Here is a 24599-nt window from a genome sequence, read left to right as displayed (position 1 = left end):
AAAGTAAGCATCCATATATGGTAAGTTAAAAAAAATAATACCTGGAAGTGTTTTCACCAGCCCTCCCAGGCTGATCTAACCAGGGGTGCAGTAGGCCTGTGTTTGAGAGCAATGAGAATTAATTTGCTGAAAGTGCTACCATACTGTGCATGGTTTTTAATTTCATCATGGTTAATAATTTCATCTTGTTTAATGACACTTCTTTGAGGACTTGAGTGCTCGAGTCCAGGCTAACTTTTAAGTACCATCTAAGCTTTATTTTCACATTTTGTTGTTAATTATAAAATGTGGAACAAAATGTTTTATCTGTAGGTCCTGAAACCTTTTCAGAGGTGTTGAGGCAGTTTATCCAGGCGTGTGGACTGTCGTAGGGAATACTTTTATTTCTGAATTAAATTGCCATAACTTAAAAAAAATTTTTTTTAAATTTTGATTTTATTGGAGTATAGTTGATTTACAATGTTGTGTTAGTTTCAGGTGTAGAAAAAAAATTTTTTTTGATGTTACAGAAGCCAAGGCTGCTCCAAGGGATTGTTTCATTGATGTGAATTCCAAAGGTGACAGATTTGGCAATTGTGGTTTCTCTGGCAATGAATACAAGAAGTGTGCCACTGGGTAAGTGGAGGCGAGAGTATAAAAGAATATGAAAGATTGTAAGATCAGTTATCTTTAGTCTCTTTTACAGCTCCTTGTGACTGCCGACTTTCTCCCCCTTAAACATCTAACTTTTCAAACTTACAATTTTGTAACACATGACTTCAGAGAGATTCTGAATAGGAAGGGTAAAATTATTCATACCTTTTGACATTATCTGTCTAAAATATAATGATTTTTACAATGTTACTTGTGTTTATCCTGTTCTACAATAAGAAGCCCAAATAAACACTCTTCTCCCTCTTCCTTTCATTAAAAGATTATGCTGCTAAATCCATACATAAAGGTATCTGCAGAATTAATTCTGGACTTCATCATTTTCTTCTGGCTCCATATAATTTGAAAGTGACAAATTAAAAGCCTTTTTTGTTTCTATAACATTTGCACATTGTAAAAAAATTAGTATTATTACAAAAATATAAACAAAAGTCATCCATAATCTCTGTCTGTATGTATTCACTAATTTCAGTGTATGTCTTCCCTTTTTTTGTTGTTTCTGTGCACTATACATACACACACTAACATTTTGCATAATTGGAATTATTCTATAATACTGTGCTTCTCTTCTATTCACTTCACCTCCTACTCTGCCAATTAGGCTAAGCAACTGAGGTAAAACAGTGCTTATACTAAGAAGAAATAACAACCGTGACCTCCGTGTTCCGAAATCCAACAGACATCTTTAGGTCTTCATGCTTCTGGACCTTTCAGTAGCATTCAACTATGTTGACCATTTTCTCCTTGAAGACACCCCTTTCCTTGGCTTTTGTGTAGAATGTTCTTCTAGTATTTTTTTCTGTTTCCGGATGCTACTTTAATGTATTTATTTGTAGGCTCATCTTTCTCTACTGAGCCATTAAATGTGAAATACTTCAGCTCTACTGGTCTACATGTTGTCCTCTGCCACAGGGCCTTGGCACGTGCTGTTCCTTCTGCCTGGCATGCTCTCCCCTCTGCCATTTTAAGTATAACTTCTCTAAGAAAGACTTCCTCAACTTCCTTAACAGGGTCAGATGTCCCTCTTATAGATGTTCTTAATGCTGTGTGCTTTTATTTTTTTAATGTTAGCCAAATTATGTTGTTCTAATTCTTTACAAATTAGTTATCCACATAAAGTATATTTCACAGAATATTTAGAATATACCTTTCTTGATATATAAAACAGAGAAGGTTGAAGGAAGTTAGAAAAACAAGAAAGTATTTCAAAAGAGGGTATGAACATAACTGTTTTGACTACCTTGTACAGTCTCAAAACTAGTTGTAGATATAAGTTCTCTTGCACTTATATAGCACTCTTTTTCTGAGGAAGTCAAACTATTATTCTTAATAAATTTTTAGTATATTTAAATTGCACAGGAAGGTTATGTCCAAACCATTGCCTTAGCAAGAATAATCACTTAAAAACGATACTGCCTTAGAAAAGATATTGGGTCGGCCAAAAAGTTCGTTCGGTTTTAAGTAAAAATAAAAGACACATTTTAAATTTTCACGAAGAACTTTATTGAACAACATATTCACTGACCGAATGAACTTTTTGGCCAGTCCAATAGATAGTGTAATAGGTAATTTTCCAGATAAAGGGAAGGTCAGATACAAAACCAGTTATAGGCACAGCATTATCAAGATTCTTTTATGGTGTTTAGAAAAGACCAAGGAGGGCTCTGTCCTGCACTTGGAGGAATTGGACCCATCTTGGCTAACATAATTAGGCTAAATCAAAATGAGAAAAGTAGCAATTTGAAAGTTGAAGGAAGGATGACCTGGTTAAAAAATTGTATGTTTCTCTTTCATTGAATTTGATGTGTTGTATTTTCCTTATTGTTCAGTTCATAATATTTTCTAAGTTACACTGTGATTTCTCCTTTGACTCATGTGTTATTAAAAGTGTATTGCTAATTTCCAAATATTTGGGAATATTCTGGTTATCTGTTTGTTTTTGATTTCTAGTTTAATTCCATTGAGAACATACTCTCTATGATTTCAGTTCTTTTCCATTTATTGAGATGTGAATTAGTGTCCAGCATATGGTCTATTTTGGTGAATGTTCCATGTTCAATTAAAAAGAAAAGTGTATCTTGCAGTTGTTGGATATATTATTCTATAAATGTCAAGTTAATTAATGGTCTTGTTCAAATCTTGTATATTTTGGGTGTGTGTGTGTTTATCTGTTTACCCTTCAGTTTCTGAGAGAGGTGTGTTAAAATCCCCAGCTGTCATTATGACGTTGTCTATTTCTTTTAGTTCTATAAATTTTTGCTGTATGTGTTTTGAAGTGTGTACTTCAGTGCTTATGTTATTAGGTGCATACACTTTTAGGATTGTTATGTCTTCTGGAAGAACTGATCCTTTCATTACTACCAAATTTAATACTTCGGAATTTTTTTTTGTAGTATTTGTCTCATAAAACATCTCATTTGTTTAAGTGACCATCTGGTTACCACCCTTGTCACTACACTGTAAAGTCCATTCTGTGTTTAACATAGTGCCTGGCACATTGTCATAGTAAGTGCCTATTAACTGTTTGTTGAATGAATGAAGGAACAGATGATATATCTAATGGGTGGAATTAGTGTAACTAATTGAATGAGCTGAGCTAAACCTTGGGATAAGTGGATTGATGCAGACCTGTAAGGGGCTTGCTACATATGCCTTATCCTTGTCTTTAGCCTGGTCCCGTTTCCATATTTTTATGAATATCTTAATGAAAATATAGCAACTACATTTACAAAACTTAAATTACTGGGTAGCTGATTTGAAAAGCGTTTTATAATAGTAATATAAGGATAATGTAATATAGTCATTAGGAATACACATTTGAAGTTAGACTCTGGGTTTGAATACTGCTTTAACCACTTAAGATCTCTGAGACTTTGGACAAGTTACTTCGCTTACTTACTTCATTTTTCTCTTCTGTAAAATGGGAATAATAATGGTACTTATTTCTAAGTGTTGTTTTAAAGACTGAATGAGTTGGTGGATGTTAATACTAAGAAGAGTGCCTGGTTCATTGTAGGACTTATCATCATCATCATCATCACCCTCTTTATAATCATCCCCATCATAGAAAATGCATAAAATCTAGAAAAGTCTCAAGAAACTGGTCACATATGGTCCTGTCATCCAGAGATACTGTTAAATTTTTATTGTTATTTCCTTCTCATGTGTATTCATAAGCATATAAATATGTATCATACACATGTATACATACGCATATGTGTACTCAGAGACCCACATCTGTGTGTATAAACAAAATTGCATAGTATGATTTATACTGTTTTATAAGTTGATGTATTTACTTTCCACTCTATTAAGGGCATTTATAGGATATACCCAGCTTCTTTTAACCATTTCCTTATGTTAGAAATGTAAGTTGTTTCCAGTAATTTGTTTTTTTAAACAAGGCTGTGATAAATACAGTTTAAGTATTTATGTCTCTGATTGTTTCTTTAGTAGATTTTTCTCAAAAGAAAATGGACAATAGTTTAAAGGCTCTTCATAGATGCTTCTAAATTGGCCTTCAAAACGTTTGACTGGTTTATACTTCCACTACCCCCTCATCAATGTCAGAGTATTGTCTTAAGAAATACTTTTCCAATTTGTTACCTCAAATAGATATTTCATTCTTGCTTTGAATGAATTTGTAAATACTTATTTAATTTCTTGTTGTTGTTTTTCAAAAATGTTTAAAGGGATATAGAGAAAATGTGGTTTCCACTCTTACTCTCTTTTCCCCTCTTCCCACCCTGCTCTTCAAGTGTGTCTTTGAGCTTCTTGTCTGCCTTTCCAGAGTTCATTATGCACATATACACTCCTAGTCCCCACCCGACTCCCACCCCCTGCTGTGCACATTGTCTTGTTCCATTTCGCCAAAAGAGCTGTCCTCTCTTTCAGAACGTAGATGGTGTCATCTTTTTAAACTATTTATTTATTTACATTTTTTATATTTTTATACAATTTTTAAGGGTTCCTTTCCATTTACATTTATTACAAAATATTGGCTATATTCCCCATGTTGTATTGTACAAATACATCCTTGAACCATTCTTAACACTCAATAGTTTGTTAAACTTTTTAAATGAAAAGTTTTAAATACACAGAGAAGTAGAAAGAATAGTATGATAAACACCCATATATCCTAGATTAAAACATTGTTAATATTTTATCATATTTACCTTGTCTAGATTTTGCTGAACCATTTTTAAGTAAATTATCAGCATTATGATGCGTCACTCCTAAATTCTTGAGTATTCATCTCCAACATATAAGCCCGTTCTCAATACTGTTATCATACCTAACAAAATTAAGAGTTTCCTAATGTCATGTAATCCCTGGTCAATATTTACATTTCTCCAATTGTCCATGTCCTCAAATTGTCTTTCATAGCTGTTTTTTTTTTTCCACATCAGGACTCAACCAAGGTTCACACATTGCATTTAGTTGTCATGTCACTTAAGGCACTTAAAAAAAAAAAAAAATTAATTAATTTTATTTTTGGCTGCGTTGGGTCTTCATTGCTGTGAGCCGGCTTTCTCTAGTGCGGTGAGCCAGGGCTACTCTTCGTTGCGGTGCGCGGGCTTCTCATTGCGGTGGCTCCTCTTGTTGCGGAGCACGGGCTCTAGGCACATGGGCTCAGTAGTTGTGGCTCGCGGGCTCTAGAGCGCGGGCTCAGTAGTTGTGGTGCACCAACTTAGTTGCTCAGCAGCATGTGGGATCTTCCCAGACCAGGGCTTGAACCTGTGTTCCCTGCATTGGCAGGCAGATTCTTAACCACTGTGCCACCAGGGAAGCCCCACTTAAGTCACTTTTAATCTAAAATATTCTTCTTCAGTTTATTTGTTTTTTTCTTTTCAATGACAGTGACCTGAGGAAATGACTGGGCCAGTGGTCTTTTAGGGTGGCCCATGTTCTGGATTTGTTTGGTAGTTTCTTCTCAACATTGCTTAACTTATGTCTTTATTCCCTGAATTTTCTATACATCAGAAGTTAAATCTAAAGTCTTAATTAGATTCAGGTTAAACATTTTGAATACTTCATAAGTATTTGAATACTTCGTAAGTGGTAGATGATGTCAAGGAGGCACATAATTCTGGATTGTCTTATTATTACTGTTACTAAGTGGCAATGACCAAATCTTGCTCTTGTAAAGTTAGGTCTTTCCTACTGCAACTATCAAGTAATATGTGGAGTGATGATTTTGTATCGCATAAATATCCAGTTCCCCACCAGTGTTTCACCTCATGGTTTAAGCGTGCATTGATGATCCTTGCCTGAAGCAGTTATTCTATTGGTGCTTGCAATATAATTTTTATTACTATAACAATGAGCATCTCTTAGCTTTGTTGGCTGTTTGCATTTCTTATTTTGTGAATTGCCTATTTGCATCTTTGCTAATTTTTTTCTGTTGAAGTGACTATCCTTTTAATGATTTGTGACAGTTTTCTTTTAATATGTTAAGAGTATTTTCCTTTTACTTCTTTTTTTTTTTTTTAAAAGATATAGTGCTCTTTTTTTTTTTAAATATTTATTTATTTATTTATGGCTGTGTTGGGTCTTCGTTTCTGTGCGAGGGCTTTCTCTAGTTGTGGCAAGTGGGGGCCACTCTTCATCGCGGTGCGCGGGCCTCTCACTATCGCAGCCTCTCTTGTTGCGGAGTACAGGCTCCAGACGCGCAGGCTCAGTAATTGTGGCTCACGGGCCCAGCTGCTCCGCGGCATGTGGGATCTTCCCAGACCAGGGCTCGAACCCGTGTCCCCTGCATTGGCAGGCAGATTCTCAACCACTGAGCCACCAAGGAAGCCCCCCTTTTACTTCTTAATATGTCACTAAGACTATACATGAGACATTAAGTATATCATAGCAGCATGAATTTTGGTAGGTTCCAGTAGATGCTAACTGAGATCTGCTTTCTTCTATGCTTTGTTTTAGAGGTTTTCATATCTAATTTCAACTAATTATGTGAGATAGGCATCATTATTTAGCTCTTGTTTTCCAGATGAAGAAACTGAGCTTAAGAAAGTTTAAGCACTTTACTCAGGTTACTTCGTGAATAAATGGTGACATAAGAATAAATGTAAAGATGGGACAAAATAACTAACTCTTAAGTGAAGGATGGAAGGAAGAGGAGGCTTAATAGCAGCATGTGCAAAAAGTAAATAGGGGTGCTAGCTGAGGATAAATTCAAGGACATCAATAATGTAATGTAGTTACCATAAGAGCTACTGTCATCCTGGGCTTCATAGAAGTACAGTATCTAGAATAAAGGAAATGACAGTTCATCTTGTTCTTTGCTTGTCAGGCTGTAGCTGAAATTTCATGTTTTACTCCGAGCACTGTGCTTCAAGAGGGAGGGAGACAAACTAGAACATATTTAGAGGAGAGCTTCCTTGTTGCATGAGAAATGATTGTAGACTATTGTCCTGTGAAGTAATTAGGACCTACGTGATAATTGTCCTAAAAAGCTGCCATGTGGAGGAAAGAAAAGACATTATCTGTGTGGTCTCATGTCGAAGATCTGGGACCAATGAGGAAAAGTTATAGGGAGAAAGATTTTAACTCAAGAAGTAAAAGATATGATAGCTGGTATGAGAATATTTAGGAGGTGATGAATTAGAGGAATTGGAAAACAATATCCTATAATGACTTGGCAGTGATAGCATAGGGGAGATTTAAGAATAGGGTAGGTGCTTGGATCAAAAGACAATCAATTAGGACTTCCCTCATGGCACAGTGGTTAAGAATCCGCCTGCTAATGCGGGGGACACGGGTTCAAGCCCTGGTCCGGGAAGATCCCGCATGCCGTGGAGCAACTAAGCCCGTGCGCCACAACTACTGAGCCCGCGTGCCACAACTACTGAAGCCCGCGCTCCTAGAGCCCGTGCTCCTCAGCAAGAGAAGCCACCGCAGTGAGTGATACCCTACTAATTTGCATCTTTGCATCCACTTACCTGTTCTCTGCCATATTTAAAGAGCGCTACTTTGATCTCTGTTGCTTTCACACACGTTTTCTGCTGAGATTCCCTTTAGCTAAACAGCAATATACTCCCTGCCTATATACTAAAAATATATAATTTTTCTTTTGTATCTACACTGGATGCATTGTAGTTTGCATTATTTCTCTATCTTTCCAGGAATGCTTTGTGTGGAAAGCTTCAATGTGAGAATGTACAAGAAATGCCTGTATTTGGAATTGTGCCTGCTATTATTCAGACTCCTGGGAGAGGCACCAAATGTTGGGGTGTGGATTTCCAGCTTGGGTCAGATGTTCCCGATCCTGGCATGGTGAATGAAGGCACCAGATGTGGTGTTGGAAAGGTAATCATAATGTTTTCTAAAACAAAGTAAAATTTTAAAAATTAAAAAAATCATTATATAAAACTAGTCGTTCTTTTCTGGGTATAAAAGAAATCTGTTTATTGTAGAGATTTGGGAAAATAGAAAGCTACCAAGAATAAAAATAAGAACAGCTATACCTCCTGATGATTTATAGCCATATAACGCTTTCTTTTTTTAAAAAAATTTTTATTGCAGTATAGTTGATTTACAATGCTGTGTTAGTTTCATGTAATGCTTTTTTTAACTTCAGAAATGATCAGTTTTCATCATGGTCACTGGATCTGCTTAGATTAGAGTATTCATTATCTGCATCTCATTGGATAATTTCCACAATTTCATTAAAGAAACTTCTGCATCCATTAAAAAAAAAAAGAACAGCTATAATTCTATTATCCCGATTTCTTCATTGGGGTCATATATTATAACCTGTGTTTTCTATGTTGTAATATACTGGGCATATCCCCCCATCCCCATCAATGTGCTATAATTTATTAGCCAGGCTGCTATTACTGGGATTTCCAGGATTTTGTGTGAGTGTGTGTGTATGTGTATGTGTGTATGTGTGCATGCATCCGTGTCTTTGTACTAGAAATGTCATAACGCTTGTCCTGCCCATGCATCCTGCTACCCTGGCCACAGCTGTTTGGATCCAGTGTGAGCCAAGAGTTAGCCGCTGACTTACTACCAGTGGTCCCGGATGACAGGAGCTAGGCCTAATTCCTTTTTTTGGGGGGAATATATAAGTAAAGAAGGGTAGTTAAGAGTAGTGCTGCAACTACGAATTCTTTGAGAGATAGCATGATATAGGAGGAGGGCTAGAAGGGTTATGGCGAGCTTAAGCTATATACAAGAGACGGAGGGAGCAGGATTGTTGAACAAGTTGAAGAAACCAACTCATGGGAGAATAGAGGAGGAGAGAGCGAACACAATCAATTGATTATGGGACAAATGAAAAAGACAGAGGGACCCACAAGTTACCTCAGTTTCTACCAAGTTTTCAGTTCCAATTCTGTTGCCCCTTACTTCTTACCAAAAAGACCCTGGTATTCTTGTGCCTGCCCTTGCCAGGCCGTAAACTCAACTGCTGCAGGTACTATAAACAATGCTGAGGTAAATGGCTTTCTAAAAAATTTCACAAAATCCTGATTATTTTCTGAGGTTAAATTACTATAAGGGGGTGTGTACTTTTAAGGTTTTAGATATAGTTTTGCCAAATTTCTCTTTAGAAAAGTATTTATTAGTTTATCTTCCAAGCAGTTTTCAATAATAAATGTTTTAACTCTCTATATCCTAGTCAGGATTAGGTGCTATTGTTTTTAAACTTTCGTTTGGTAATTTTCTTTTTACTCTTTCTCGATTATTAGTGATGTTGAATTTTTTTGTCTCCATATATTTATTCCTTCTTTTGTGATTTGCTTGTCGATGTTATTTGTTCATTTAAAAATTGATGTGTTTTTCTTATTGATTTTAAAGAACTTTAACATATGTCATATAAGATGTAATGTAATACTTGTAATATGTTTGCCCAGTTATTACTTGCCTCTTCCTTTTGTTTTTAGTATTTTTTTGCCATGTTTACATTTTTATGTAAACAAATCTATTATTCCTTTCCTTTATGGTTTCCAACTTTACTTACATGTTTTACAAGACTTTCTTAGTATAGTATCAGAGCATTATTTTCTAGTAGATTTTTAATTTTTTTTAATACTTAACTCTTTAATCCAGGGGAATATGGAGTGTATAGTATGAGGTTGGCATTCTTCTTTTTTTCCTTTTTCATTTTATTCATTCAGAGATGATGACTATATGCTGATTTCTAATGTTACTTTTTTTCAGAATGGTTTGTTATTTGCCTTCACCTCAATTATAATCTCTCTTTTAATTTGAAATCTTATTTAAATTACTTATTAAATTTTTACATACACTTGGGCTTGATTTCTGCTTTTTCTCTTAATGTCCACTGATTGGTCTGACTACTCATGTGTCAGTATTTCCTTCTTTTAGTTTTTGTCAGTTTTATAATATATTTTTATTATCTGGTCATACAAATGCCCCCTCATTCTTTTTTCATAGTTTTCTTGGCTATTAATATCATTTATTATTCCAGATGAACTTGAGATCATTTTGTCAAGGTGCAAAAAAAATTTTTTAAATAAAAGCGCTTTGGAATTTTGGTTGGGATCAAATCAAATTTATAAATTTGTCATGGGGAAAAGTGACATCTTTACATTATTCAGTCTTCCCATAGAAGAACATGGTATGTCTCTCGATTTTTTGGGGGGTCTTATTTTAAAGATTTAGTTATAAAGGTCCTTTTTATTTTTTGTTAGTTTTATTCCTAGGTATTTTATATTTTTATTGTTATTATGAATAGCCTCTTATTATGTTTTCTAATTTGTTATGTTACATTTTCTAATTGGTGTTTATTGATAAGAGAGACTGGTTTGTTTATATTTTTACTGGCTATTATTGATATTCAGAAAAATATATTCACTTGTATATATTTATTTTGTTACCAGCCATATACTTAGTGTCACATATTTTTATTGTTGATTGTATTAAAATTTTCTAGGTAAACAATCATCGGTAAATGATAGAAAGTTGATTTCCTTTCTGATACTTACAATTTGGATTTATTTTCTTGTGTAATTGCAATGATAGAGCTTTCAGGATAATTTTAAATACTAATGATAATAGTGTACTTCTTTGTCTTCTCCCTAACTTGACTGGGAATGCATCTAGCCTTCCAAGGTTATATATGATTTTGGCTATTGGCTTGGGGTAGGTAGTATTTTTCATTTAATGGAGAATCGTTTTAGTTGTGATTAGTAAGAATAAAAGAACAAATAGATTAAAAATTTTATAAGTAGTTTTTTCAACAGCTATTTAAATAATCACTACATATTTTCCTTTGACTTATTAATGTGCTGGGTTATATTGATAAATTCCTCGACATTAAATCGTCTTTATAAATTGTCTTTACATTCCAGGAGCGAATACTGGTAATGTAGATTTATTCCTGGATTCTGTGTGCTGGTGAATATACTTTTATATTTCTGAAGCTGTATACTTATGTTTTTTTAATTTATGAAATTTTACTCTGTGGATTATAGTCAGTACTCTTAAATCTCACAAAAACTCAGCTAAGACTGAATTAAAGCATAGCAGGAAATTTACTGATTCAAACCACAGAATCAAATAAAGAGCTTTGGAACCCAGAATCTGAGATAATGTCCCTGTGGTTCTTTTCCTGTATCTTTCATTTCTGCTTCTCCCTTGTTGGTCCCCTCTCTGCCCACCCCCGCCAAGCCCAGCTTTATTGAGATACAATCAATATATAACATTGTGTAAGTTTAAGGTATACAATGTGATGATTTGATACACATATATATTGTGAAATAATTACCACAATAAGGTTAGTTAACACATCTATCACCTCACATAAATAGAACTTTTTTTTGTGGTGAGAACATTTAAGATTTATTCTCTTATTACCAACTTTCAAGTATATAATACAGTATTGTTCACTATAATCACCATGCTGAATATTAGATCCTCAGGACTTGTTCATCTTATAACTGGAAGTTTGTACCCTTTGACCAGTGACTCCCCATTTCTCCTCTTCCCTGGCCCCTGGCAACCACCCTTCCACTCTCTGTTTCTGAGTTCAGCTTTTTAAAAGATTCCACATATAAGTGAGATCATATGGTATTTTTCTTTCTCTATCAGACTTATTTCTCTTAGTCTGAATGCCCTGAAGGTCCATCCATGTTGTTGCAAATGGCAGGATTGGTTGTTCGGGAATGTGTTGTTTAATTTCCATATTTTTGTGAATTTTCCAGTTTTCTTTCTGTTACTGATTTCTAATTATACCACTGTGGTCAAGATAGAGACCAGATGGGATTTTGATCTTCTTAAGTCTTGCTCTGTGGCCCAGCATATGATTTATCCTGTGGAATGGATACATACAGAATATGTATGTACAGAATACATACCAAATATGTATTCTGCTGCTGTTGCATGGATTGTTCTGTCTATGTCTTTTGGTCCATTTTGGTCTGTAGTGTTCTTCAGGTCTGTTTCCTTATTACATTTCTGTCTGGATCATCCATCCACTATTGAAACTGAAGTCCCCTATACTATTATTGTATTGTTGTCTATTTCTCCCTTTAGTTCTGTTCTTATTTGCATTAAATATTAGATGCTCCAATGTAGGGTGTATATATACTTATAATTGTTATACCCTCTTGATGAATTGACCCCTTTATCACTATGTAGTGACCTTCTTTGTCTCTTGTGATTGATTTTGACTGAAAGTCTATTATATGTGATATAAGTGTAGCTACTTCTGCTCTCTTTTGGTTACCATTTGCATAGAATATCTTTTTCCATCTCTTTACTTTCAACCTATGTATGTCCTTAAAGCTAAAGTGAGTCTCCTGTTGACAACATATTGTTAGATCTTGGTTTTTTAATCCATTCAACCACTTTGTGTCTTTTGATATGGGAATTTAGTTCATTTATGTTTAAAGTATTTAATTATTGATAGGTAAAGACCTACTGACTGTCAGTTTGTTAAGTGTTTGTTGACTGTTTTTTAGTTCTTTTGCCCCTCTCTTTCTGTCTTCTTTTGTGATTTATTTTTTTGTAGTGCATGTTTTAATTCCTTTCTCTTTATCTTTTGTGTTTAAGTTTTTTCCCTTTGTGGTTACCATGAGGCTTACATAAAATATTTTATAGCTATAACAGTCTATTTTAAGCTGATAACAACTTACCTTCAACTGTATACACAGCTCTACACTTTTACTTCTCCTTTCCTTGTATTTTATGCTATTGATGTCATACTTTACATCTTTTTATATTGTGCATCCATTAACAAATTATTGTACGTATAGTTATTTTTTCATCATTTTTTCTTCCATTTTTATTGAGATATAATTGACGTACAGCACTGTATACGTTTAGGGTGTACAGCATAATGGTTTGACTTACATACATCATGAAATGATTATCACAGTAAGTTTAGTGAACATCCATCATCTCATATAGATACAAAATTAAAGAAATATTTTCTTCTTATGATGAGAACTCTTAGGGTTTACTCTTATAACAACTTTCATATGTAACACACAGCAGTGTTCATTACATTAATTGTGTTGTACATTCATCCCTAGTACTTACTTATCTTATAACTGGAAGTTTGTACCTTTTGACCCCCTTCATCCAGTTCTCTCTCTCCCGAACCCCACCTCTGGTAACCACAAATCTGATCTCTTTTTCTATGAGTTTGTCTGTTTGTGTTTTGAAGTATAGTTGACCTACAAAACTATGTTAGTTCCTAGCGCACAACATCGTGATGCGATATTTTCAATTGTTACGAAATTATCAGCATGATAACTCTGGTTACCAACTGTCACCATACAAAGATATTATGTTATTATTGACTATATTCCCCATGCTGTACATTTCATTCCCATGCCTCATTTGGAGTTTGTGTCTCTTAATTTCCCTCACTTATTTCACTCATTCCCCCACCTTCTTCCCCTCTGGCAACCACCTGTTTGTTCTCTTTATCAGTGACTCTGTTTCTACTTTGTTATGTTTGTTCATTTGTTTTGGTTTTTAGATTCCACATATAAGTAAAATCATATGGTATTTGTCTTTCTCTGTCTGAGTTATTTCACTTAACATAATACCCTCTGGGTCCATCCACGTTGTTGCAACATTCTTATTATGGCTGAGTAATATTTCATTGTGTGCGTGTGTATGTGTGCGTGTGTGTGCATATGAACATAGGGGTGCATATATCTTTTTAAATTAGTGTTTTTGTTTTATTTGTAAAACTACCCAGAAGTGAAACTTCTGGGTCATATAATAGTTCTATTTTTAATTTTTTGAGGGACCTCCATATTGTTTTCCATAGCAGCTGCACCAATTTATATTCTCACCAACAGTGCACAGGAGTTCCTTTTTCTCCACATCCTTGGCAACACTTGTCATTTATTGTCTTTTTGATAATAGCTATTCTAACAGGTGTGAGGTAATATCTCATTGTGGTTTTGATTTGCCCGTTTCCCTGATGATTAGTGATGCCTGTTGGCTATCTGTATGTCTTCTTTGGAAAAATGTCTATTCAGATTCTCTTCTCATTTTTAAATCAGGTGGTTTGTTTTTTGGATGTTGAGTTATATGAGTTTTGTGTGTGTGTGTGTGTGTATTTTGGATAATTTACCCCTTATCAGATATATCATTTGCAAATATCTCTCCCATTTAGTAGATGACCTTTTCATTTTGTTGATGGTTTCTTTTGCTATGCAAAAGCTTTTTAGTTTGCTGTAGTTCCATTTGTTTTCCTTCCCTGAGGAGACATATCCGAAACAATATTGTACCTTTAGTTATTTTTGATTTTTTTTAAAACTTTTATACTCGAGATAAAGTGATTTACACACCATCATTACAGTATTAGAATATTCTGATTTTGACTATATATTTACCTTTACCAATGAGTTTTGTAGTTTTTTATGTTTTCATATTGTTACTTAGTGTCCTTTCATTTCAACTTGAAGAAGTCTCTTTATCATTTCTTGTAAGGTAGGTCTAGTGGTGATGAAATCCCCTAGCTTTGTTTGTCTGGGAATGTCTTTAACTTTCCATTTCAGAAGGACAGGTTAGTACTCGTGGTTGGCAATTTTTTTCACTCAGTACATTGCATATATCATCTCACTCTCTCTTGGCTTGCAAGGTTTCTTTAGAAAAATCCACTGATAGCCATACTGGGCTGCTGGTGGATTTCCCTAATATGTGATGAGTCATTTTTCTCTTGCTACTTTTAAAACTCTCTCCTTGTCTTTAACTTTTAACATTTTGATTATTGATTATAATGTGTCTCAGAGCAATCTTCTTTGGGTTAATCTTGCTTGGGGTCCTGTGAGCTTCCTGTACCTGAATGTCCATATTCTCCCCAGGTTTCAGAAGTTTTCTGCTATTAATTCTTTTTCTTTTTTTTTTTCTTTTTAATTTTTGGCTGCATTTGGTCTTCGTTGCTGTGCGCAGGCTTTCTCTAGTTGCGGCGAGTGGAGGCTACTCTTTGTTACAGTGCGTGGGCTTCTCATTGTGGTGGCTTGCTGTGGAGCACGGACTCTAGCACGCGGGCTTCAGTAGTTGTGGTGAGTGGGCTCAGTAGTTGTGGCTCGCGGGCTGTAGAGTGCAAGCTCAGTAGTTGTGGCTCACGAGCTCTAGAGTGCAAGCTCAGTAGTTGTGGCACACAGGCTTAGTTGCTTCAGGGCATGTGGGATCGTCCCGGACCAGGGATCGAACCTGCGTACCCTGCATTGGCAGGCGGATTCTTAATCCCTGCACCACCAGGAAGTCCCTGCTATTAATTCTTTAAATTTTCTTTCTGCCCCTTTCTTCCTTCTCTTTCTGGGACTCCCACGATGCGAATGTTTGTTTCCTTGATGGTGTCCCATAATTCATATTGGCTTTCTTCACTCTTTTTTATTCTTTTTTTCTTTTTGTTTCTCTAACGGGCTAATTTCAAGTGATCTGTCTTTGAGTTCACTGATTCTTTCTCCTGGGTGATTAAGTTGGTTGTTGAAGCTCTCTGCTGAATTTTTCATTTCTGTCATTGTATTCTTCTGTAGGGTTTCTTTTTGGTTACTTTTAATGGTTTCTATTTCTTTATTAAACTTCTCATTATGTTCATTCATCGTTTTCCTGATTTTGCTGGGTTGGCTACCTGTGTTCTCTCACATTTCATTCAGTTCCTTAATGATGATTATTTTGAGTTCTTTGTCAGGCAAACTATAGGTCTTCATTCTTTGGGATCATTTATTGGAACTTTATTAGTTTCTTTTGATGTTGTCATATTTGCTTGATTCTTCCATGTAGCCTTGCATTGGTGTCTGTGCATTTGAAGGAGCACCAGTCTTTACAGACTGGTTTCAGCTGGTAAACACCTCCTGTCTGTTCTGTGTGCTGATGGGATTACCTCTGGGATCTCAGTCTGCCTGGTTTGGAGCTGGTTACAGAGCTGTTTCTGGATGTGCAGCAGGGCCTGCAGTTGGTGAACTTTTTATCACGGACTTGGCAGGGCATGGGTGCTGACTGGTCCCTGGGTGGATTGAACTGCCTCCAGTACCTTTTTTTTTTTTTTTTTAAACTTTGGGTTTATTCATTTTATTTATTTATTTATTTATGGCTGTGTTGGGTCTTCGTTTCTGTGCGAGGGCTTTCTCCAGTTGTGGCAAGTGGGGGCCACTCTTCATCGCGGTGCGCGGGCCTCTCACTATCGCAGCCTCTCTTGTTGCGGAGCACAGGCTCCAGACACGCAGGCTCAGTAATTGTGGCTCACGGACCTAGTTGCTCCACGGCATGTGGGATCTTCCCAGACCAGGGCTCGAACCCATGCCCCCTGCATTGGCAGGCAGATTCTCAACCACTGCGCCACCAGGGAAGCCCAACCTCCAGTACCTTTTTCAGGAGGTGGCCCCAGGACAGGGGTCTGCCTCAGGGTCCACAGTTGGGTCCTTAAACAGCAGGCCTATTACCAGTTGCATAGACGGGTGGGGCTCCCATCAGGTACCTAAGAGGGCTGCTGTCTGTTCATTAATTGGGTCCCTGGATGGGCAGCACTAACCCTGGACTGTGACTGAGATTGGCTGGAATGAAATCCCAGAGCCGTTTCAGATTCCACAGCCAAAACTGAAGTCTGTAGGCCTAGTTCTTGAGGCATGGATGTGCATGTCCCAGCCAGGTCCTTGGACGTGCTGGGCTGCTTCCTGACTGTGGCTTGAGGGGCTGGAGCTGAGTGTAGCACCAGTTCAGGATCTCATGAGGCACAGACATGAGTATCTCCTTTCTAGTGTCTCTTCATATAAGGGCACTAAATCCCATTGGACCAGGGCTTCACCATCATGACCTCAACAAACCTTAATTACACATCTTCAGATACCATCACATGTGGATTAGGGCCTCAACATATGAATTTTGAGGGGAACACAATCATTGAGTCTGTAACAGACAGCCACTAGAATGGACTTTAGTTAATTGAAGTTGGATAATATTCATTCCTGCCTCATGCCCATGTAGCTTTTGCTGTTGAGTCGTGCATTGTACTCAGTGTGCTAAAGTCTGGTTTACCTCAACATTGGTACATTTCAGTTGTTTTGGGTTGTTTATTCTTGGTTTGGGCATAAGGAAGAAATATTGGTCAGGGTTCTCCAGAGAAACAGAACCAAAAGGGTGTGTGTGTGTGTGTGTGTGTGTGTGTATGTGTTTATATATATAAGGCTTTTAATGAGGAATTAGCTTACACAATTATGGAAGATAAGAAATCCCAAGATCTGCAGTGGGCAAGTTGGAGACCCAGAAGAGCTGATGGTGTAGTTCCAGTTCAAAGGCTAGCGGGTTTGAGTCCCAGAAAGAGTTATGATTCAGTTTGAGTCCAGAGGCAGGAAAAAAACCAATGTCCCACCTAGAGGGCAGGCAGGTAGGAGAAATTCTCGCTTATTTGGAGAAGGGTCGGCCTTTTCATTTTATTCAGGCCATTAACTGATTGGATGAGACCAACATACAGACAATCTGCTTTACTCATTTGATCAACTTATGTGTTAAGCATATCCAAAAACATCCCACAGAAACATCTAGAATAATGTTAGATCAAATATCTAGGCACTCTGTGGCCCAGTCAAGTTGATACATGAAATTAACCATCACAGGTCCACACCTTGTCAGCTTGGTGTCCATATGCATCTCCTTAAACCATACAGAATCTCCAAGACAATAACAATCTTCAAAACAATCTTGAAGACAATAGCACAATCATAATTCTACCTAACATGGTAGAACTGTGTACAACCATTGTATCCTGCTTACAACCGAAAATGCACTAAATCCTACTGCGAAAAGGAGATAAAATCTTTGGCCATTGTTTACTTTTCTTAATATCCTGTAACTTAAATCCTGTGATGTAAAGTTAACAATACTTAAAGTCAATACATTGTGAGTTACCTAAGGGACTAAGAGAAAGAAGAAAAAGATATTTGATACACATATACACCCAAGCATATTCATAATAAAATAAGGAGGAAATACTCATGATAATTACAGTTTTTGTTTCTGTAATACAGTTATAGCTGGTATTTTTAACTACCTTCTTCCCTACTATTTCTGTATTCTCTTTGCCTTCAGCAAGGACCTCAGCTGATTATGGTTCTTTACTTGGCAGGATGCCCTAAACCTTCATTCCTGAAGGCTCTGGGCTATTAGTAGTCCTGCCAGGATTGCGTTGTTGTAGTTTTCTATTGGTCTTTATCACAGGGTATGATAATACTAAGAAACGCCCTAAGGGATCTCCTGTATTCCAGACATACTCTTCCTTACTACCATTGTGGAGTAGCCGTCCAATTTCCCCTTGGGAGTCAGGATCAGTCACCCCAGCCTACAGTAACTCCCTTCTTTGTTCATTCAGAGGCATGAGCTTAACTGGAAGTCTTAACTTCCAGTTCAGTGGCATCACTGTTGTGTCTCCTGATGGAAGCATTCCTCCCTCTAGAGCTAAGACTTCTAGGCCAACAGAGCATAAGGTCCTGGGAGCAGTAAGCAAACATTTAGCTAGTGGGTCACAAAGAGAAATAGTAAGTGGTGCCACTGCACTTCCACCCCTTCATTCCTGGACCCATGGATCCTGGCGCCCTCTGTTTCATATAGGTGGACACATAAAAGTAATCATCACAGTCAGTTATTACAAGTTATGAAGTTCAGAGTGAAAATATGAATTGGAAAAAAATCTGTAAAAGATGGTGGATTGTAATATTCATTTATCCTGTTCGCCTTGCCAGTATCTCTCAAAATATAAAGGAATAAATTAGGGAATAGATTCCAAAGTGTGAAGTATATGAGATTTCATCAATAGATAAAAACTTCAACACGTTTTGAAACTGAAAGAGGAGAGAAAGTATTGATAGTTTGACTGAGTAGTGGGACCTACAACTTACAGTGCAGACTGATAGGGTGTGAACAAAAAGCCTGTATCTTAGTCTGGCAGAATCCTAAACAGATTGGTGATTTGGAAACAGTGGTTATAGCTGAGAGAGGTTGGTGGGGGGAAGGCATGGTATTGAAAATGGACTTAAGTTTATTCTACCAATGGAGAGGCTAGCTCTTCTGTCTGTCTGCTTCTCCTATCTTGTCAACAAAGCATCAGCAACCAGTTGCCTGTTCCCCTAGGAACAGGTTGGAGATGAGAAGATAAGATTTTTGATATTATTTGGTCATCCTCCTAGGAGATGTCTGTCTCCCTGTCCTAACCCTAGTATACTGTTGTCTCCCTGTCCTAACCCTAGTATACTGTTCTCCTTCATGCATATATAACTGAACTATAGATGGATTGTTACATGAACTTGGACAATTCTGTGAGGAAGCTGAACAAAAAGACTGAAACAGAAAAATGAGAGAGAAGATAAAAGCCTGCAAGGATCAACTAAAGCTTTTAAAATCCAACTAATTTAAATCTCTAATTTAAAGAAAGAAAACAGAGAAGCGAACTTGTGTCAGAGTACTTGTGAAGAATAGCTTCCAGAGACAAACTCCCGGTCCCCCCAAAACAAACAAAGGTCACATATAAAAGGATGAGATTGAGAATTGAAATCTGGAAACCAAGGGAGCAACACATTCATGTTTCCGAAAGATTCTCAACCTAGAATTCTATACACAGCCAAAGTAGCAATCAAGTGAGAGGGCACAATAAAAACATTTTAGACAACGTATCTTTTCAAATTTTCTTTTCAGAAAATTTATCTTTATTTATCCTGTCTTAGGAAATCATCTAACACAATGTTCTAACAAATGAGGAAGTAAACCAAAAAGAGAATTATAGTCTAGGACACAGAAGAACATCAAAGAGAAATTCTAAAATAGCAGCTATGTACCAGGCCAGGAGAGTAATCAATTTAGATTGGAGCAAGTGGACCCTGCAGGGAGGTTTCTAGAGAAAGAGGGAACTTGAAAGAGGAAAGGACGTGAGAACTTTTTTTTTTTCTTTTTCTTTTTTTTTTTTTTTGGTGAAGAGATTGAATACTGATATGACAAAGGCCAATTGTATAAGAAGAAAGACAAGTATTAGCTGTAGTAAAAACAAAAGCTATATAAGAAGGAAAATACACTCTTAGTAACTCGCTTTGAAATCAACAGTGTTTTGTCCTAATTGTTGGCAAGGGATATTTATTCCCTTCTTCATTGTTTCCTTGTGGAGGAACTTCCATTAGAATAACACTCCCAGGCTTTTAAGTGACATCAGCAACATGGCTGAATAAGAGGTCCCTCATTTTTGTCCCCCCGCCCCAGCAATAACAATTTGACATCCATCCATGGACAGAAGTGCCTTTGGGGGAACTGTGGGATCCAGTACCAAATGTTAGGGAACCTGGAAGGAGTCTTGCCTCCCATGTATCAGGGTAATAGGCAGACGGACCTCAGTTCTTGATGTGGACCCTGCCATGGCCTATGCCTGGCTTCAGCCCTTCTGGGCTACAGTCTGGAAGCCTCTGGAAGATACCGTCTTAGTCACCCACGATGAGAGAGCCTTTGTGGAAATCCCAGTTTTCAGAGAAGAAGTTCCAGCACAACGTTGGAGCAAAAAAATATGAGATTGGATGTATCGGAGAGGGTAAGGGGAATGGTTTGATTTTACCCTCAGCACCCCTCACCCAAGGCGACACAGCTTAGGGCTCTGAGAGATATTTTCAGCTTGTGATCTCTCCTGTGAGGGGGAAATGAGAGCAGGTGAGTGAGCACCTGGCTTCCCCAGCTGTACGGGGACCATTCTGTTCCATCCTGTTCAGAATACTGACTTGTGAGCTGCATGACTGGGAGGTGAGAAGAGGCTGGGAGAGTGGCACATAGGACTCTCAGAGGATATTAAAGGAATGCAGATCCTACTGTGAGGTGGACTCCATCAAGAAACCCACCCATGAGCGGCTGGGGATGCTTTGCCTGCAGATCCCCCCAAGTGGCCAACAGGAGCCTCCAGCTCGCTGCATGCCTTACCCAGACACCCTTCACCCTGTGGCCAGCACCCTACGTGCCCTCCCAACAGTGGTGCAAGAGTGAGCTTTTGCAGACAGCTAGTGAGCATGTGCAGAGAGCCAGCTAGAATCTGCTGGCCAGAGAGGGAATGCAGATTTGAGCTTCAGCTTTGGAGAGAGTTGTCAGCACTTGGCTTGGTGTGTTGCAGGATTGAGAGAAGAGAATAGGCTTAAGAATTCTTTCCTAAGAGGGAGCAAGAAGTATGGAGCAGGCATATCCTAGAGAATCTGAGAAAGCCTCAGAATCCCTAGCAGGACTGAAAGAAGGTATTTCTCTCATAAAGGTAGTTAGTAAAGACTGGAGGAGTTGACTGCTACTTCAGATATGAAGATAGTAATGCAGAGCTTCCAGGAACATGAAAAGTCAAGGAAACATGACACCACCAAAGGATCACAATAATCTTCCAGTAACTGATCCCAAAGACATGATGATCTGTAATGTACCAATAAAGAATTCAAATAGCTGTTTGAAGGATGCTCAGTGAACACAGAAAACACAATTTAATGAGATCAGGAAAACAATACACGAACAAAATGATAAGTTTAACAAAGAGATAGAAATCATAAGAAAAGAACCAAACAAATTCTGGAGCTGAAGAATATAATGGATGAAATGAAAAAAAATATAATAGAGAGCATCAATCATAGAATGGATGAAGCAGAAGAAAGAATCTGTGAGCTGGAAGATAGGAACTTTGAAATGATCCATTCAGAGGAAAAGAATAACAAAAGAATGAAAAAGCGTGAAGGAAGCTGATGTGATCTATGGCATAACATCAAAAGAAGCAATTTGTGAATTATTGAGTTCCAGAGGAAACTAGGGAGAAGGGGGCAGAAAGCTCATTTAACGAAATGATGGCTGAGAACTTCCCAAAGCTGAGGAGAGAACTGGATATCCAAGTTCACGAAGCAAATGGGTCATCAAACAAGCTCAACTGAGAGATCTTCTTCAAGACACATTATAATAAATTTGTCAAAAATTAAAGACAAAGAATTAAAATGAAAGAAAAAGAATTAAAGAAAACGCAGCAAGAAAACAGAAACTTGCAACTTACAAAGGAAACTGCACAAGGCTATCAATGGATTTCTCAGCAGAAGTCTTACAGGCCATATTCATATTCATATTCATTTATTCTGCTAAGTCCATATTCATATCTTTCTGTTTTTCTGTTGGGCTATCTTTGTTATTGTTTTTACAGGCTCCTCGTATATAAAGAATATTAGCTGATAGTTATGTCTGTTGTAAATATTTTTTTGCAGTTTGTCATTTGTTTTGCCATAAAAAATTAAAATATCATGGAATCATTTCAATTTTGTCTCTTAAAAAGAATGTCTGTATATTTCCATGAATTAGTTTCATAATTAGTCATGATATTGGATGACAGGTTTTGTCTTGTCAACAAAGTATCCTTTTATTCTTATTTTGGAAAGAATTTAAAAAATTAACATGAGTGTCAAATTTTATCAAATGCTTTTTTGATATTTATTTTAATAATGACAATTTATGTAAGGTATTATAGTAATAGATTTCCTATCATTGATCCTTTTCTGTAGTAGTGGGATCATCTCTGACTTGAAAAAATCCATTTGTGAATGTTTTACTTTGGATTTTCACATCTATATATGTATGGAAGGATAGATTATAGTTTTATTTTTGTTTTTGGCCTTTGTGTCATCTTTGATCATTAGTTCTATCCAAATTAGTTAATTTCACTTATTTTTCTAAATTTTCAAATATGTGATATGGGAATTAACTATTTCTTAAAAGTTTGAAAGAATTCACCAATGAAATAATCTACACCCAGGTCTGTTTTTTTTCTGGCTAGTTTGTTAATGTGTTCAAGTTTTCTTTACTCATTACTTCTTTTTTTTTTTCAGATCTGTAGAAATTTCCAATGTGTAAATGCTTCTGTTCTGAATTATGACTGTGATATTCAGAAAAAGTGTCATGGACATGGGGTAGGTAATAGCCTCTTTTGGTTTGTTCACGAAAGTAATGCTGAATAATGAGAATTCTTAGTGAGTATTCTCTGTAAGACTTCTTAGATTTTTAGATATTGGGGAATTTAGATACCTGATAAATTGTTCATTCTTAAAAAGAGTGTCTATGGATTTGCATGAATTTAGTCTTTTCTCTTGGTTTCTATTCTTGAGTTCATCATGTAGAGCAACATTCACAATTAACAAAAGTGGTATTTTGTTTTGAAGGTATGTAACAGCAATAAGAATTGTCACTGTGACAGCGGCTGGGCTCCCCCCTATTGTGAGGCTACAGGGTACGGAGGAAGTGTGGATAGCGGACCTGCATACAATGGCAAGTAATGTGGAGGGTAGTTAGTGTGGTCTTTCAGTGGCCCGTGTCAAAAGTGGGGCATCCTTGTACCTTGCCCTCGCTTCCACATCCGTTAATCTATTTGTGTCTTTATATTTAAAGTTGGTTTCTTGTAGGCGGCCTATAGCTGGGTCTTGGTTTTATTTTTAATCCACTCTGCCCATCTCTGCCTTTTAATTGAGTTGTTTTGGGCAATTATATTTAATTTGATTATTGATATGTTTGGGTTTAAATCTACCATATTGATATTTTTCTATCACAGTCTCCCTTCATGTGATATTGTGCCATTTCAGGATCCTTCCATTTCTCTCCTCTCAGCTTTTGTGCTATTGTCATCATACCACATATGTTATAAACCTATAATACATTGTGATTATTTTTGCTTTAAACAGTTGATTATTTTAAGAAGAAATTTAGATAATAGAAAATGTCTTTATATTTACCCACATAGTTACCATTTCTGGTGCTCTTCATTTTTTTGTGTAAAGTCAGATTTCCATCTGGCATCATTCAATTTCTGCTTGAAGGTCTTCTTTTCACATTTCTGCTGGTGACAAATACTTTTAGCTTTGTATATCTGAAAAAGTCTTTATTTTGCCTTCCTTCTGGAATGATGACTAGGTAAAGAATTCTAAGGTGACAGTTTTTTCCCTCCTTTTACTTCTTCACAGATGTTCCTACGTTGTCTTCTGACTTGCACTGTTTTTCCTGAGAAATCTGCCATCATCTTTTTTTTTTTCGTTTTCTGTTTATAGTGTGTCTCTTTTTTACCCTCTGGTTGCTTGTAAGATTATCTCTTTATCTCTCATTTTTAGTATTTGATTATAATGTGCCTTGGTGTGCTTGGAATTTCTTAAACTTTTTGGATTTGTGCTTTTATAGTTTTCTTCAAATTTGGAAAAATTTTGGTTATTATTTCTTCAAATATTTTTTCTTCCTTTTTCCTTCTTTTTCCTCTCCCTCAGGGACTCCAATTACATGTATATTTGGCTACTTGGAGTTCTTTCACATCTCAGTGATTTGCCTTGATTTTTAAAAATTCTTTATTCTTTGTGTTTAACTTTGAATAGTTTCTATTGTTATTCTTCAAGTTCAGTCTTCTTCTGTGATGTCTGATCTGCCATTAATTCCATCCAGTGTATTCTTTATCTTAGACATTGAAGTTTTTATCTCTGTAAGTTCTATTTCTCCCTCCC

General features: G+C 36.6%; 1 protein-coding gene across 1 annotated transcript in view; it reads left to right on the top strand.

Annotated features, from left to right (window-relative positions):
- Nucleotides 1–24599, top strand: part of ADAM9 (ADAM metallopeptidase domain 9) — a 102142-nt gene that overhangs the window by 62885 nt on the left and 14658 nt on the right. The window contains exons 15-18 of the mRNA XM_061177174.1: nt 510–615; nt 7782–7965; nt 22950–23030; nt 23280–23385. Of these exons, the coding sequence (XP_061033157.1) occupies nt 510–615; nt 7782–7965; nt 22950–23030; nt 23280–23385 (477 nt within the window). The remainder of the gene's footprint in view (nt 1–509; nt 616–7781; nt 7966–22949; nt 23031–23279; nt 23386–24599) is intronic.

The sequence above is a fragment of the Eubalaena glacialis genome, chromosome 20 (genome assembly GCF_028564815.1).
Source record: "Eubalaena glacialis isolate mEubGla1 chromosome 20, mEubGla1.1.hap2.+ XY, whole genome shotgun sequence".
NCBI lineage: Eukaryota > Metazoa > Chordata > Mammalia > Artiodactyla > Balaenidae > Eubalaena > Eubalaena glacialis.
The sequence above is the reverse complement of the archived record's forward strand: the minus strand, read 5'-3'. Positions and strand labels throughout refer to the sequence as shown.